This window comes from Desmodus rotundus, chromosome 9, assembly GCF_022682495.2.
Source record: "Desmodus rotundus isolate HL8 chromosome 9, HLdesRot8A.1, whole genome shotgun sequence".
NCBI lineage: Eukaryota > Metazoa > Chordata > Mammalia > Chiroptera > Phyllostomidae > Desmodus > Desmodus rotundus.
Genome location: NC_071395.1, coordinates 49,234,249 through 49,248,832, shown reverse-complemented (window position 1 = coordinate 49,248,832; position 14,584 = coordinate 49,234,249). Strand labels below are relative to the sequence as shown.

Genomic DNA, 14,584 nt, shown 5'->3' with positions numbered 1-14,584 from the left:
CGGCGTCTCTGCTGCCTCTTTCCGGCTGCTGTTATCGCCGCCGACAGAAGGGAAATCTTTCGTCTTAGGAGCGTCCGCCTGAAGAAGCGGACAGCGCGCCTGTGCAAGAGGGCGCGGTGGCTACCGCCTGCGCTTGCGCACCAGGGCACGGCATCGACCTGCGCCTGCGCGGCGCGGCGGTGCAGAGACCGTTGGCTCATTTGCATGTCCCCGCCTCGCGCGGCGGCGGCGAAGGCGGTGGCTGAGGGGTCTGAGGCGTCGGCGGGGGCGGCTTCGCGCGCGGTGGGCTCGGGGTGAGGCCCGGGCCGGGCGCCGTCGGTGGGTGGGCTCAGGGGTAAGGGACTAAGACTCGGCCCTTGGGGGCCCCGGGGCTCCGGGGCCCCGCGATTGCTCTGTGGGCTCGGCCCTTGGAGCTGCGCGGCTGTCGCGTCCCCGATGGGTCGGCCTGAGGGGGCGGTCTGCGGCCTCCCAGACCCGATGCCCCCTTTTCTTCGTCCTCGGAGGCTGGGAGCAGGCGGACCACAACCTGAGGGATTCATTCGTTCCCTCACTCATTCATTCCACCCGTGCCGGGAGCGGCCTTTCTTGTGAGGCGATCGGGGAGGCCGAGTGCAGTATCCGGCCCTTTGCCATTTTTAATGGGTTCAATCCCTACAGCAGCCCCCACCATGGCTGCCCATTGCATAGATGACGGGAAGGTCAGGTCGCTTGATTTGGTTCCCGGCCGCCTGCCCCGCAGACCCTTCCCTTCGCCAGTAGAGAACAAGGGGCGCCCTAGGAAAAGGGCTCCAGGATGGAAAAGGAGGTGGTGGTTCTCAGGAAGACTGCAAGGCAGGCGCAGGCTTGGGTCTTGGGTGGTAGGTTTCAAGTTGGAAGCCGTGTGGTTGAGAAAGGGCCGCCACCGGATTCCCCAGTGTTCCTTCTTTCTCAGTCTTTTTCTGTGTAATCTTCAGGCTTTGTCCCCAGGTGCCAGTCTTGGCTGGCTGACCTTGGGTGAGTCGCTTAGCCTGAGGCTCCCATTCCCTCTTCTTTTTAATATTCTTCATAACAGGACCCACTTTTTCAAAGGGTTGTTTCAAGTAAACGAATTCATGGGAGTCCCTTCCCTACAACTGTCACTCGTTCATTGTCCCTAGTCAGGGATTCCTCCAAGAGGCTTCTTCTCCCTGAGGGCTAGTCGGTTCTTAGAGCCCCTTGGCCGTTTTTTGAGAAATGGGAACAATCACATCCTTCCTAACCACCATGCGAGAGGGTTGTGCTCCTATTCCCTACACTTTTATGTTCAGTTGTGTGTGTTGCTCCTTGCAGTCCTCCAACAACCCCAGGAAATAAGGACTTTTGTAGAGCTTTCAAAGGATTCCGAGGAAATGGGCTCAGAGAAGCAAAATAATAGGTCCAAGATGACCATGCTTGTCTTGTTCTTTCTTAGCCAACACACACCTGTGAGCTTTGTGAGGGCAGAGGCCCCTTAAAATAATCTGACCTTTCTCTGAAGTACGGAGCTGGATTATGGATTACTGCCTCATTACTTTGAGGATTAGGTGAAATAGAGAGCTGACTCTCTGAGCGTTGGTTGGCATTCTTAGTCTTTTTTTTCCTATCTGACTACAGGTCAGAGAAACATGGCAGCAAGGCGAATTGCGCAGGAGACTTTTGATGCTGTATTACAAGAAAAAGCTAACCGATATCACATGGACCCCAGTGGTGAAGCTGTAGGTGAAGCTCTGCAATTTAAAGCTCAAGGTAAATTAAAGTGCTTGTTTGGGTGTGGGAGAGGGGTGGGGAATGGGGCATTTAGGGTCAGAGCAGGAGGATTTAAGTCCCTTGGGCAAACTATGTAAACCAAGTTCTCTGATCCTACATTCATTATTTGTTAAGGGAGGATGAAGTTTTCTATGGGTCTGCATGTTTGAAGAAGGTATTGTCGTTCCTTGGAGCATCTCCTCCCAGAAGCCCTCCCCCACTTAAAGGTTTTATTATTATTATTATAACTGTTCTTATAGTTGTCTCAGTTTTTCCCACTTTGCCCTTCTCTGCCCAGCCCACCTCTCCTCCCACAGTCAATCCACACACCGTTGTCCATGTCCATGGGTCATTCATACATGTTCTTTGACTAGTCCTTTCCCCTTTGCAGAAGGGTTCTTGAATCAATCTCCTGGCTCCATCCTGACCACCGATGCTCAGGTTTGAGTTCTTATCAGTGCTGGTCTGGATTATTTCAATAATCTCCTCCTGAATGGTCTCTCAGCTTCTGGCATCATTCCCCTCAAATCCTCCCTGACTACGGGTCTATTGGGTTGGCCAAAAAATCTGTATGTTTTTTTCTGTAAAATAAAAGACTTTTTTTTCATTTTTATCCATAACTTTATTGATTTGGATATTTTGAGTATGTCAGCTATCTCCTGCGTGTTATAAGGTTGATTGTTCTCAATTAATGTCTTGATTCAATCACTCACTATCAACTTCAAATGATCTCCCTTACCTTAGAGCATTGTCCAGTGAAAAATCTTCAGCACAAAATTTCACAAATCACTTAAAAAAATTATTTATCTTTAGAGAGAGGGGAATGGAAGGAAAAAGAGAGGATGAGAAATATACGTGTGTGAGAGAAACATGGATTGATCCGTTGCCTCTTGTGCACCCCAACAGGGGACCTGGCCTGCAACCCAGGCATGTGCCATGACTGGGAATCAAACCAGTGACTTTTTTGTTCACAGGCTGACACTCAGTCTACTGAGCTACATCAGCCAGGGCACAAACTACTTCTGGCATGTTCTATCAGTCAGTCACAGCACCTTCTCTATACAGTGCACAAATTTGGGGGGGGGGGGTTCAGTTGCATTTTTACCTTTCTTGAAATGATAAAGCATAGTATGCTGAAAATGTATATTTTCTTCCATCTGCACTATTAAAATGCCTACACAAAAATTCACCCATTTTGATAACTTTTTAAAAAAATACATGCTGATACGACAGCTGTCACGATACAATTTAACAAAATTGTTTCAAATGAAGTTAAAGACAACTAAGTGTTACTAGAGCCGTCTTACAGAAAAAAACAAACGTTTTGGCCAACCCATTATTAATGCCAACCTTGCTGGGCCAAAGCCCTGCTTTGACTCTTGGGACTCCCCACTTCCGGGTTATACCCTCAGATAAGTGTGGGAGCAACAAGGTAACTGTGATGTGTGCAAGACTGGAGGGTGGGGTGAAAGGCTGTAGAGCTGCTGAGAGTAGACCCTGCCTGAAAACATTTCCCTTTGGAAAATTTTGAAACACCATGCCAACAGAATAAAAAATGGTGCCCACACAGATTATAGGACGACATGGATGTTCCTTACCACACACAAGGCTCCCAACCCTTACTTCTTGCCTTGGGTTTCATGTTTCAGTGATACTGTGCCACCTGTCTGTGTTTTGAATCCCTCCTCATCCGAGCTCTGCCTGGTTGATTCCCTTGGGCACTAAGACCCAGCTCACAGGTGACTTCCCCCAGGAAGGCGTAGCAGGCCTTGAGATTGATTTAGTTGCCTTTCCCCGCCCCAGGGAAGTAGACGGTGCACTCACTCCTCTGCTGCTGTGGACTGGCCTCCTTCAGGCTTCATTCCTGGGGCTGTGCTTTTTGCTGCTGCACCAGCCCCCAAACCACCCTTGGCATGGAAGAGGGTGGAAGAGGGTTTCTCAACATTGGATATGTGAGTCTTAAGTGCTTGCTTTAGAGATAACTGTTTGTTACATGCTTTGGACCTGGAGAAACTAATTGATGAGTTTTCAAAAATTATGAGTAGTACACAGAAACATACCTATTATAAAAGATTAGAATTAAGAAATAGTTAAGAGTAAAATGTAAAAGTCTTAGCTGCTTCCATAACCCCCACAGTTCAATTCTTTTACCAGTATGCAGTCCTAAATACTTACATGTTTATATATATACGCACACACACACACAAAGACACATATCTCTGTGTGTATGTGTTTATGTGTATATGGAAACAAACATTTTGGCATCTTTATCTAGAGCCTCAAACACCAATACATATCTTGTTACTTCAGGAATGTCTGGGGAGAAGGGAACTAGAAACCAAGCAGGATGTTAGATCCTTCTGGAACCATCTCTATGTCCCAGAGCTACATGGTTCATCGGTTAGACTTTCTCTATACCTGTGTGTTTTCTGACACCTGGCATTGGAAAATTCTGTTGCACAGAAATCAGCCAACACTCTATCTCAAGTGCTGCCTCTCTCACCATGCCATCAGTAGCCATCAATACCTAGATTATCCCAGTGGACTGTTACAACATCTACATTTACTCTTGTCCCTCTTGGTCTATTCCCTTCACAATAGCCAGTAAGGTCATCCCTCTGCTCTGAGCCCTTCTGTAGCTCACCATCTTACTCCAACTACTCAAGCGTCTCTTTGAGAGCCTGACTTATCTGCTAAATCTGTCCACATCTCCCTAAATTTGCTGCACATTATTATTATCAGGAGACCTTTTAAAAACCATGATGCCCAGGTCATACCCCATGCTAATTAATTAAATCAGGATGCTTGGGGGTCCCCAAGGGACTCCAATATGCAGCAGAGTTTAGGAGCTGCCTTCTTACCACTTTGCCTTGTGTTCCCTCTGGTTTATTGGTCCCTTGCTGGTCCCACCTCAGGGGTTTGTCCCCATACTCCCTCTTCCTAGAAGGCTTCCCCCATAACTGCATAGTGTGGCCTCTCATGCCAGGCCTCCACTTTTCAGTATATTGTCAGAGCTACCCTCCTTGACCAGCCTGTCTAAAAATGGCTTTCCATCTCAAGTTTCCACCTGTTTGATATTTCTTACTGGCACTTCCTTTCACCTGATGAATTTTTGTTTATTGACTGTTGGCTCCCTCAAGTGACAAGTCCAGGAGAGCAGGGACTTTGCTGCCTCTTTTCCTTGGTGTAACTTCAGTGCCTAGAGTAGTGCCCACACACAGTAGGGGCTCAGTGGGTACTGCTGAGCAGATAAACTTGGATTTATATAAAGATTTGGACTCCTTTGGCCTCATCCCATTATGACCTCATGGCATCTCTCACTTCCTTCTTTGCATTTGACTTTTTGACTAAATAATAGATTCTGATTCAACAGTTAGAAAGGCACTCTATGCAAAGTCTCCCTGAGGCTCATAGTTACTTATGTTCATACATTCTTACAGAGTTTCTTTGTACATGAATAAACATGCAAATACAGGGTCCTGTTTTCCTCATTGCTACACAGAGGAGAACAAGACCTCACACTATTCAATTTCCATTGTGGCCTCTCTTGATGGTTTGTTTAACTTCTGCCTTCTGTTATGTTTGCTTTAGCCTGTTTTTTTTTTCAGGGGATTGGTTGGTCCAGTGGACCTTTACCAGGGAGTGTATCAGCCAGCTTTGGGTCAGAAGCTTGGCTGTGGCCTGGTTAGTTGTGGTGGGTGCAGCATCAAATGTGGCTCCTGCCTCAGCGGCACTGTGGGCCAAGAGTTCCTAGTAGGCGGCAGGGAAAGCAGGCAACCTCTAGAAAACCTGTGTGTTTTGTGCTAGAGGTAGAAATACACAAGTATTCCAGTCACAGTAAAGAAATCCAGGTTATTTGAGGATCAGACACCCTTCTCTGAATTTAAAAGAGGGCTTGTAAAGTAGATGCTTGCTAAGCCAGGGCAGGAGATCTGAGTAAGAGGCATTGCTATTTAGCCTTGGTGCACTATCATTAGGGCAAATGCAGGCCTACTGCTTGTAGTCTTTTTTCTTTTTTTTTCCTTTCTTTTTTTTTTTTTTTTTTTTTTTTTGAGTAAAAAGTAGTAAATTCAGGTGTTTAAGGGAAGCCAAACACATTTTAAATGTTGGTGACAAATAGGAATTTGTAAAATGCACTTAGGCAAATAAAGCATTCGAGCTGGCTGGTAGTCTACGGACTGTTCATTTGCATCCTCTGGTCTAAAGTACCTTTGTGTTTCCTTTTGGATTGTTTATTTCAGATCTTATAAGGACACTCCCAAGAGTCAGAGCAGATATGTATGATGACATTCACAGTGACAGCAGATACACTCTGGGAGGATCTGCAGCTCACTCTCGAGATGCTGGGAGAGAAGGCCTGAGAAATGATGTGTTTCCAGGACCTTCCTTCAGATCAAGCAACCCTTCTGTAAGTGAAGACAACTACTATCGCAAAGAATGTGGCCGGGACCTGGAATTTTCCCACCCTGAGTCCCGAGACCAGGTCTTTGGTCACCGGAAATTGGGATATTTCCGTTCTCCAGACTGGAAATTTACACTCCGTGGCTCCTGGGAACAAGACTTTGGCCACCCAGTTTCTCAAGAATCGTCTTGGTCACAGGAGTATAATTTTGGTCCTGCATTACTGGGAGACTTTGGGTCTTCCCGGCTGATTGAGAAAGAGTGTTTGGAGAAAGAGAGTCGGGATTACGATGTGGACCATCCAGGGGAGGCAGACTCTGTGCTCAGGGGCAGCACTCAAGTTCAGGGCAGAGGCCGAGGTCTAAACATTGTCGATCAGGAAGTTGCCCTCCTAGGAAAGGGGGAGTCTCAGGGCCTGCTCACACCTAAAGCAGGGCTCGGGAAACTTGTCACACTGAGAAATGTGAGCACAAAAAAAATACCCACTGTAAATCGTATTACACCCAAAACTCAGGGTACTAACCAAATCCAGAAAACCACCCCAAGTTCTGATGTGACCCTAGGGACAAACCCAGGAACGGAAGATATCCAATTTCCCACTCAGAAGATCCCTCTGGGGCTCAATCTGAAGGACGTTCGTCTCCCAAGAAGAAAGATGAGCTTTGACCTCATAGATAAATCTGATGTTTTTTCAAGATTTGGGATAGAAATAATCAAATGGGCAGGATTCCACACCATAAAAGATGATGTTAAATTTTCCCAGCTTTTCCAAACTCTCTTTGAACTTGAAACTGAAACCTGTGCTAAAATGCTTGCCTCATTTAAATGCTCCTTGAAACCAGAGCACAGAGATTTTTGCTTTTTTACTATCAAATTTTTAAAGCACTCTGCTTTGAAAACACCCAGAGTCGATAATGAGTTTTTAAACATGCTTTTAGACAAAGGTGCTGTGAAGACCAAAAATTGCTTTTTTGAAATCATAAAGCCCTTTGACAAGTACATAATGAGGCTTCAAGACCGGCTTCTAAAGAGTGTCACACCCCTGCTCATGGCCTGCAATGCCTACGAACTGAGTATCAAAATGAAGACCCTCAGTAACCCCCTGGACTTGGCTGTTGCCCTGGAGACCACCAATTCTCTGTGCCGGAAGTCTTTGGCTCTTTTGGGACAGACATTCTCCTTGGCCTCTTCTTTCCGGCAAGAAAAAATCTTAGAAGCCGTTGGCCTCCAAGATATAGCTCCCTCTCCTGCTGCATTTCCAAACTTTGAGGATTCCACTCTGTTTGGGAGAGAGTACATAGATCACCTGAAGGCCTGGCTGGTCAGCAGTGGGTGTCCACTTCAGGTCAAGAAAGCTGAAACTGAGCCAACTCAAGATGAGAAAACAGTTTCTCCTGCCCAACCTGAAATTCAGGCCAAGGCTCTGAGTGGTCTGAGTGATGGTAAGGAAAGCAGCAAAAGTTTCTACTCGTTGTGATTTCTTTCTTTTCATGTTTTTTTTTTTTTGTAATATCTCTTACTCTCTTTGAGGTTTTCACAAGAAGTTCTTTAGCCAACTGGAGATAAATCAGAAATTTTAGTAAAAAACCCTGCCTTTCATACCATAAGCATATATGAAGACTCTTGCATTTACCACAGGAGGCATTAGACAATCCCTTAGAAATCTGATGAAAAGCTGCAGCCCTTGCCGTGAAAAATGCACATATATTTTTCATAATTTTGCCTGCGTATTTGCGGGGCTTGTACCACCCTGCAACCAAGTTTAAGAAACCCTGCTCTGCCCTGGCTGATGTGGCTCAGTGGATTGAGCATGAGCCTATGAATCAAAGGGTTGCTGGTTCGAGTCCCAGTCAGGGCACATGCCGGCGTTGCAGACCAGGTCCCTGGTAGGTGGCATGAGAGAGGAAACCACACATTGATGCTTCTCTCCCTCTCTTTCTTCTTCCCTTCCCCTCTCTAAAAATAAATAAATAAAATCTTTAAAAAAAAGAAGAAGAAGAAACCCTGCTCCAACAGGGCCCCGCCTCAGGTATTCCTAGAAGGAAAAGTAAATGGTGGGCACTGTCTCTGAGGAGACCTCAGGCTCCTGAGAGAAAGAAATCACAAAAACTGTCCCCTCCTGTACTGGGATTAAGGGGGTCATAGGAGAGGTCCCAGCGTAGCTCAGCCTAGCCCAGCCTGGGGAGTTTGGGAGGCCAAAGGGGTGCCATATTTGAGCTGTATTGAGGGATGGACAGGGATCAGCCAGGTCAATCCAGGTAACAGAGGCACCTGCTCACTTTTCTACACTGCTGAATGTTGACAGATCACTTAGATATACCTGGTAATGTGCAGTTAACAGTTGGCTTACAGGGGAGGGGGCAGGCCAATAAGGAGGTAATAAACATGACTGGCTGATTGATGTTCCTATCCCTCTGCCTTAGCTCCCAGGATGGCTGCTCTCAGCCCAAATATCCCAGAGTTCATGCACACAGGTAGTAGGCATATTCTCTTCCCCCCTGACAGGTTTTTTGTTTCCATTGCCTCAACCCCGTGGGGAAGTCTCATTTGTCCCTGAATCTCCTCACTTCTCTAACACCCTTGTGGAGCCCCAACTGCACAAGCACTGATGGGCCCCATCACAGATGAGTGGCCACACCTACTCCCAGAGAGAGAGTCTTCCAAAAGCAGGCTCAGGGCCAAAGCGGCCCCTACCTTTGCATACCCTCCAAAGTGGTAGAGCAGAAAGTCAGTGTAATGATACTGGAGGAAAAAGTCACCCATAACCTTAAAGTTACCCACCACTGTCCCCTTGTGGTGCTGATAGGCAGGCAGGCCTGCCAATGTAGTGCTGCTGTACTGAAAACACTACCATGTACCCTTCAATAGGATTATTAAAAGTCCCTGTGTTTCTGCAGCACTTGTTGCATCATGATATTGGCCTAACAAATTATCTCACTTTTCCCTTGATGTTAGACTCACACTGCCTTTTACTACAGGCTTCTGAGGATGTGCAGAGCTAGGTTCCCTCGTAATTGTTATCTGCAAGCCTTGGCTATCTGGACAACAGGTGGACAGCACAGGCACTGCCCTGACACTTATTTTTTTCTCTCTTTAAAATGTTTGTTTATTGATTTTAGAGAGAGAGAGAAACATCAATTTGTTGTTCCACTTATTGATGCATTCATTAGTTGCTTCTTGTATGTGCCCTGACTCAGGATCAAACCTACAACCTTAGCGTACTGGGACAATGCTCTAACCAACTGAGCTACCTGGCCAGGATTACACCGTTGTTTTCATTACAGTATATTAGGAATGCTGGGATGACATCTTTGGTTGAGTTTGGTTATTACTATTATTTTTAATTTTTATTTTTAAAGCCTTTAAAAGGATATAGTCTCAGGAGAAGGATTACTAGGACCACTTTCTGTCTTTCGCTATGGTCATCTTTTCTAGAGATGGTTGTGTTCACCCACAAATTGTGTTTGTTTCTGAAAGCTGCTGATTATGGACCTCTTTTTTTCTGTAAAATTGGCAGTTCTGTAAAATGAGAGCCAATAACAAAAAGAAAATACAGCAGTCCTGGCTGATGTGGCTCAGTGGACTGAGTGCCGGCCTGCAAACCAAAGGGTCACTGGTTTGATTCCCACTCAGGGCACATGTGTGGGTTTCAGGCCAGGTCCCCAGTGGGAGGCATGCTAGAGACAACCACACACTGATGTTTCTCTTTCCCCCTCCTTTCCCTTCTCTCTAAAAATAAATAAATAAATATTGTTTAGAAAAAGAAAACAATTTCAAAAGGAAAATACTTGCAATAATATGAGAATTGAAAGACTTATCCAGTATAGAGTTCTCACTGATACTTCAGATAAGCTCAAAGCTACAATTCAGACATAGGCAGGAAGAGGGCAGTATAGTACTACACAGGACAAACTAGAAAATCTCTCCATTTCAAGGATGTTTTTTATTGAATGAGTGAACAAATAGACCATTCTGTGCTGTTAAAACTAGCAAATATCAGAAAACTAAACAGTCATTATTTCAGGACACACATGTTCTGTGTTGCTGGTGGCATTTAAGTTACAGCCATATTGGAGGAAAGTCACACTTTAAAAAATGGTTTCATATACCCTGGCTGTGTGGCTCAGGGAATTGAGTGCTGGCCTGTGAACCTGGGGGTCACGGGTTCTATTCCCAGTCAGGGCACATGCCTGGGTTTCGGGCCAGGTCCTCAGTGAGGGGAGTGTGAGAGGCAATCACACATTGATGTTTCTCTTCCTCTCTTCCTCCCTTCCCCTCTCTAAAAATAAATAAATGAAATCTTTTAAAAAATGTTTTCATACATTCAGCAGATAATTTATGTGAACACCTACCTTGGGACCATTGACTTTTTTTTTTTTTTTTAAGATTTTATTTATTTTGAGAGAAAGGGGAAGGGAGGAAGAAAGAGAAAAATCAACCCACTGCCTCTTGAATACTGCCCCCACCCCCCGGCCCCCTGCTAGGGACCTGGCGTGGAATTGAACCAGCGACCTTTTGTTTGCAGGCCAGCACTCAATCCACCAAGCCACAGTGGCCAGGACTTAAAATTCTACAGGGTTTTTTTTTTTTTTTTTAAGATTTTTTAAATTTACTTATTTTTAGAGATGGGAAGGGAGAGAGATAGAGGGGGAGAAACATCAATGTGTGGTTGCCTCTCAAGTACCCCTTAGTGGGGACCTGGCCTATACCCCAGGCATATGTGCCCTAGACTGGGAATCAAACCAGCAACCCTTTGGTTCTCAGGCCAGCACTCAATCCCCTGAGCCACACCAGCCAGAACCCATTGACTTTTTCAATTGGGAAATTTTTCTTTGTAAATTTATATATGTGTTACCTGATTACAGAACACATGTATGTTTATATTTTGTAGATAAAGCACAAAGAAAATAAAATCCTGATAAATCACCCATAGATAACATCTGTTAGCCTTCTGGTATATTTTCTTCTTTTTTTTCAATGTTTCCATATTTATGTACCTTCCCTCCTTCCTAGGTGGAATCACAACCTCAGTAAATGTTTTATATATTTTATACCTAAATACATTTTATATCTATATATTTTCCCCTTGGTATTGTGAATATTCAAGTTACGTGATACACAAAAAGTGGTATCGAGTTACTGCCTACCATTTCCTTCTGTAGAACATATACATGTTTTGCTCTGTACTGTTATGGTAAGCCTATGAATGTTTCTGCCCTGGTGGTTATGCTGATATAGCTTTTGTGAGGTTATTTTATATATTGATTTCTAGAATAACACTCCACTTCTGTCTTTTCAACACTGGTCTCTCATGAAGGAGGATTTCAGTTGCTGGTGTGTGCTTAGGCTCCATTCTAAGCCTGTGACTCTGTCCTGGTCTTCCCAGGCCCTATGTGGTCTAGTATGTTTCTCAGAAAAGCTCTTTTGTATATTTTAGCCACCCCCCGGCGAGCAGATCATAAGATGGTGGACACCATTGACCAGCTGGTCACTCGCGTTGTTGGAGGCAGTCTGTCTCCTAAAGAGAGAGCTCATCTCAAGGAGGACCCTGCTTACTGGTAGGTCTAAAAATATCAGCCTTCCACATCCCTCCCATAGAGCACAAAGCAACATTTATGTCTCTCTGATGGTGTCCAGAGCAGAGAGTGAGGTATTTATTTTGAGCACCAGCCCTACTGCAGACCTGACCTGTGGCCTTTTCTTGGCCAGTCTTAGAAGTCCGCATTCCTGATGTGCTGGTTTAAGGATGAGCTGAGATGTGCATGCAAAGAGTGTGTGTAAGATGAAGGATATGTCACAGCAGCTGTTTGTGATTTGTTGTTACTATTTGTTAAACTGTCTTCCTCTTGCCTTATTGCCTCTTCATGTGAATAGAACTCTTTAAAATTAAAGTTTTCTTCATAAATACAATACTTGCTTATTAGAGTAAGTAATACAGTTGAAAAGTTATCAAGCACTCACCATTTTGAAGGGTGTCACCCTCTGAAAATGGAGTCCAGGAGCAACATCTGTCATATACTGGTAGCAGAATGCTTCCATGGTTCCAGGGTAACTGGTTTGTGTAGCTAAGCTCCCAGGAGCTATGAAGTCCTTTGTAGCTGCTGATGAAATTGAGGAGGATTCCACTAGTGCTTAAAGCTCCTGATTGTCCTGTAGTCATTCTGGGCAAAGTGGGTGACATGGGCCCAGCTCTGGGTCTTCAGTGGAACCAGGTGGAGCCTCAGACAGTGGAGAAGCCATCATGCAGAAAGGGTTTGCCAGTGTATTTGCAGCAGTGATTCGGTGGTGCTGGTGTTTTAGCAGTGACCCACTGTGTCTGCCTTAATTTATAGGTTTTTGTCTGATGACAGTAGTCTGGAGTATAAGTATTACAAGCTGAAATTGGCAGAAGCACAGCGGATAAGCCAAACCTCACCAGGAATGGGTCAGAAGCCAATGGCAGCAGAATGTGCAGTCCGGGCTATGCTGTATGCCCGGGCAGTCCAGAGCCTCAAGAAGAGGCTCCTTCCAGGGCGGCGGCGGGGGCTACTCCGAGCTCCAGGTCTCCAGGGGTGGAAGATGAGAAGAGCAACCACTGGGACCCAGACCCTCCTCTGCTCGGGCACCAGGCTAAAACATCACACTCGGCAAGCTCCAGGTTCCTCACAGGGAAAGCTGCCCCAGCCAGATGGAAATGATGCTGCCAAGGACTGCCTGCCAGACCCAGCTGGGCCCTCTCCTCATGACCTCAGCTCAGAAGCTGCAGGCCCATCTCCCAGGCCAGCAGAAGTGGATGTATCCGAAGCCCCTCAGAGCTCCTCTCCCTGCCTGTCTGCTGACGGTGGGTGCTCACTCCTGTCTCCCTCCTCTGGGCCCTAGCTCTGAATCTCTAATCTCAAGGGGTTTCTGCAGTGGTCTGGGCAGTAGACAGTAGCAATGGGGACCTGGTAAGCAATGGGGTGCACAAGATGGCACTTTCTCTCCTCTTGCTTCCTTGAGGGGGCAGCCCATGAGTTCTGTGTTATCCTTCCTCCTGTCCTGAAGGTGAAGCTAACCTGGATTGCTGCCCAGTGCCTGTGCCCCCCTGCAAGATCCTACTGTTGACCATCAGGCCATGCCTTATACGTGTGCCTGGGGCTCTGAGCTCCTTGATTCGTTTCTCTTTGTTCTTTCATCCTTTACATTCCATAGGGCTGCACTGTTCTCATTCTTTCTCCTCTCCCCAGGTCCCTGTGATCCCTCCCCAGGGTTAGGTGACCTGAAGTTCCTTCTGAAGTTACCAACTTAGCCCCTTCTGTGTCTCCTAGCTACTGCCTTCTTCCTCTGCAACAGACCTGCCCCCGACTGGTGCTTCCCACTCAGTACTAGGTGGGAACATAGAGGAGGGGAAATCTACCCAACTGCTGCATGTTCTAGCTATTACTACAGAACATGCAGCTTCACACAGGAGCTAAGCCTGGCTGGGCCTACACAAGTGTTTGTAGGCAGTGGCTGGTTGTCTGAGGCTCTTTGAAGGTGATATGGGTGACTGGGCCATGTGCCTGTCACCTTCTAGCAGCCAGCCAGGTTTGACTCACCTGAGGTTGGTATCAGACCTCCAGGAGAGGTAGTGGAGGTGCTCAAAGCCTCTGAGCCCCAGGCTTGGTACTTCTGCTTCATCCGTTGGCTAGCAGGAGTCTGGGGGCCAGTCCCAGTTCAGGGGAGAGGAGAGTCTACCTCTGCTAGACAGAGCTGCAGAGTCATATGACAAAAGGTGAATATGCAGAGGGGAACACGAGGGACTGTCTTTGTAATCAGCCTCCACAGCCCCATGATGTCCACATGGCATGTGGCAGCTCAGAACCGATGTATGACAATTGCTTTGTTTTGTAGTTGACACAAAAACCATGGAGACAGCAGAAAAACTGGCCAAATTTGTTGCTCAGGTGGGACCAGAGATTGAACAATTCAGCATAGAAAACAGCATCGACAACCCTGACCTGTGGTATGTATGCATCACACTCTTTTGCTTTGAGTGTGTTCACCCACAAGTGTCCTGAGAGCCCGAAGGGTGGTCAAGGCAGATGCACTCCTGCTGCAGGTGTCATGCCAGGATAAGGTGACTTCACTTCCGCTGAGCTCAAGGCCATGAGTGAGGAGCATCTGTTCTAGAGTATTGAGGGGATGAGGGGGACCCTGCCTAATTTGGGGGATTGGAAAAAGCTCTCCATAGGGACATTTAAGCTGGATTCGAAGGCCAAGTAGGACTTCTCCAGAGGAGGGGAGATAGTTTCATGGGCAGAGGGATGGTGTCCCCAGGACCTGAGCAGAGGCGGAGCAATGGTGGGAGAAAGGAGGGTACATCCTCATCCAAGAGCCTGAGGAAGAAGAGGGCACTGCCCCCTGGTCACGCTGGCTGCTGTGGGCTGATGAGAATTTGCTCCTCGTGGAGTGATGATGGTGGTCTCTGGTCTAAGTGTGA

At 46.5% G+C, this 14,584-nt stretch overlaps 1 protein-coding gene across 8 annotated transcripts in view; it reads left to right on the top strand.

The window, feature by feature from the left end:
* Window positions 1-14,584, top strand: part of SUGP2 (SURP and G-patch domain containing 2) — a 40,272-nt gene that overhangs the window by 124 nt on the left and 25,564 nt on the right. For 6 of the 8 annotated variants that reach the window (XR_011650361.1, XR_011650360.1, XM_071219228.1 and 3 more), the window contains exons 1-6: window positions 182-293; window positions 1,612-1,743; window positions 5,985-7,586; window positions 11,582-11,702; window positions 12,477-12,964; window positions 13,996-14,107. Coding sequence is in view for 6 of the 8 variants with exons in the window: in XM_071219228.1 (XP_071075329.1) it covers window positions 1,623-1,743; window positions 5,985-7,586; window positions 11,582-11,702; window positions 12,477-12,964; window positions 13,996-14,107 (2,444 nt within the window). In the remaining 2 variants the exon portion in view is untranslated. Of the gene's footprint in view, window positions 1-157; window positions 294-1,611; window positions 1,744-5,984; window positions 7,587-11,581; window positions 11,703-12,476; window positions 12,965-13,995; window positions 14,108-14,584 lie in introns of those variants that run through there. The other 2 variants (XM_024560747.3, XM_071219224.1) reach the window with 2 other exon arrangements.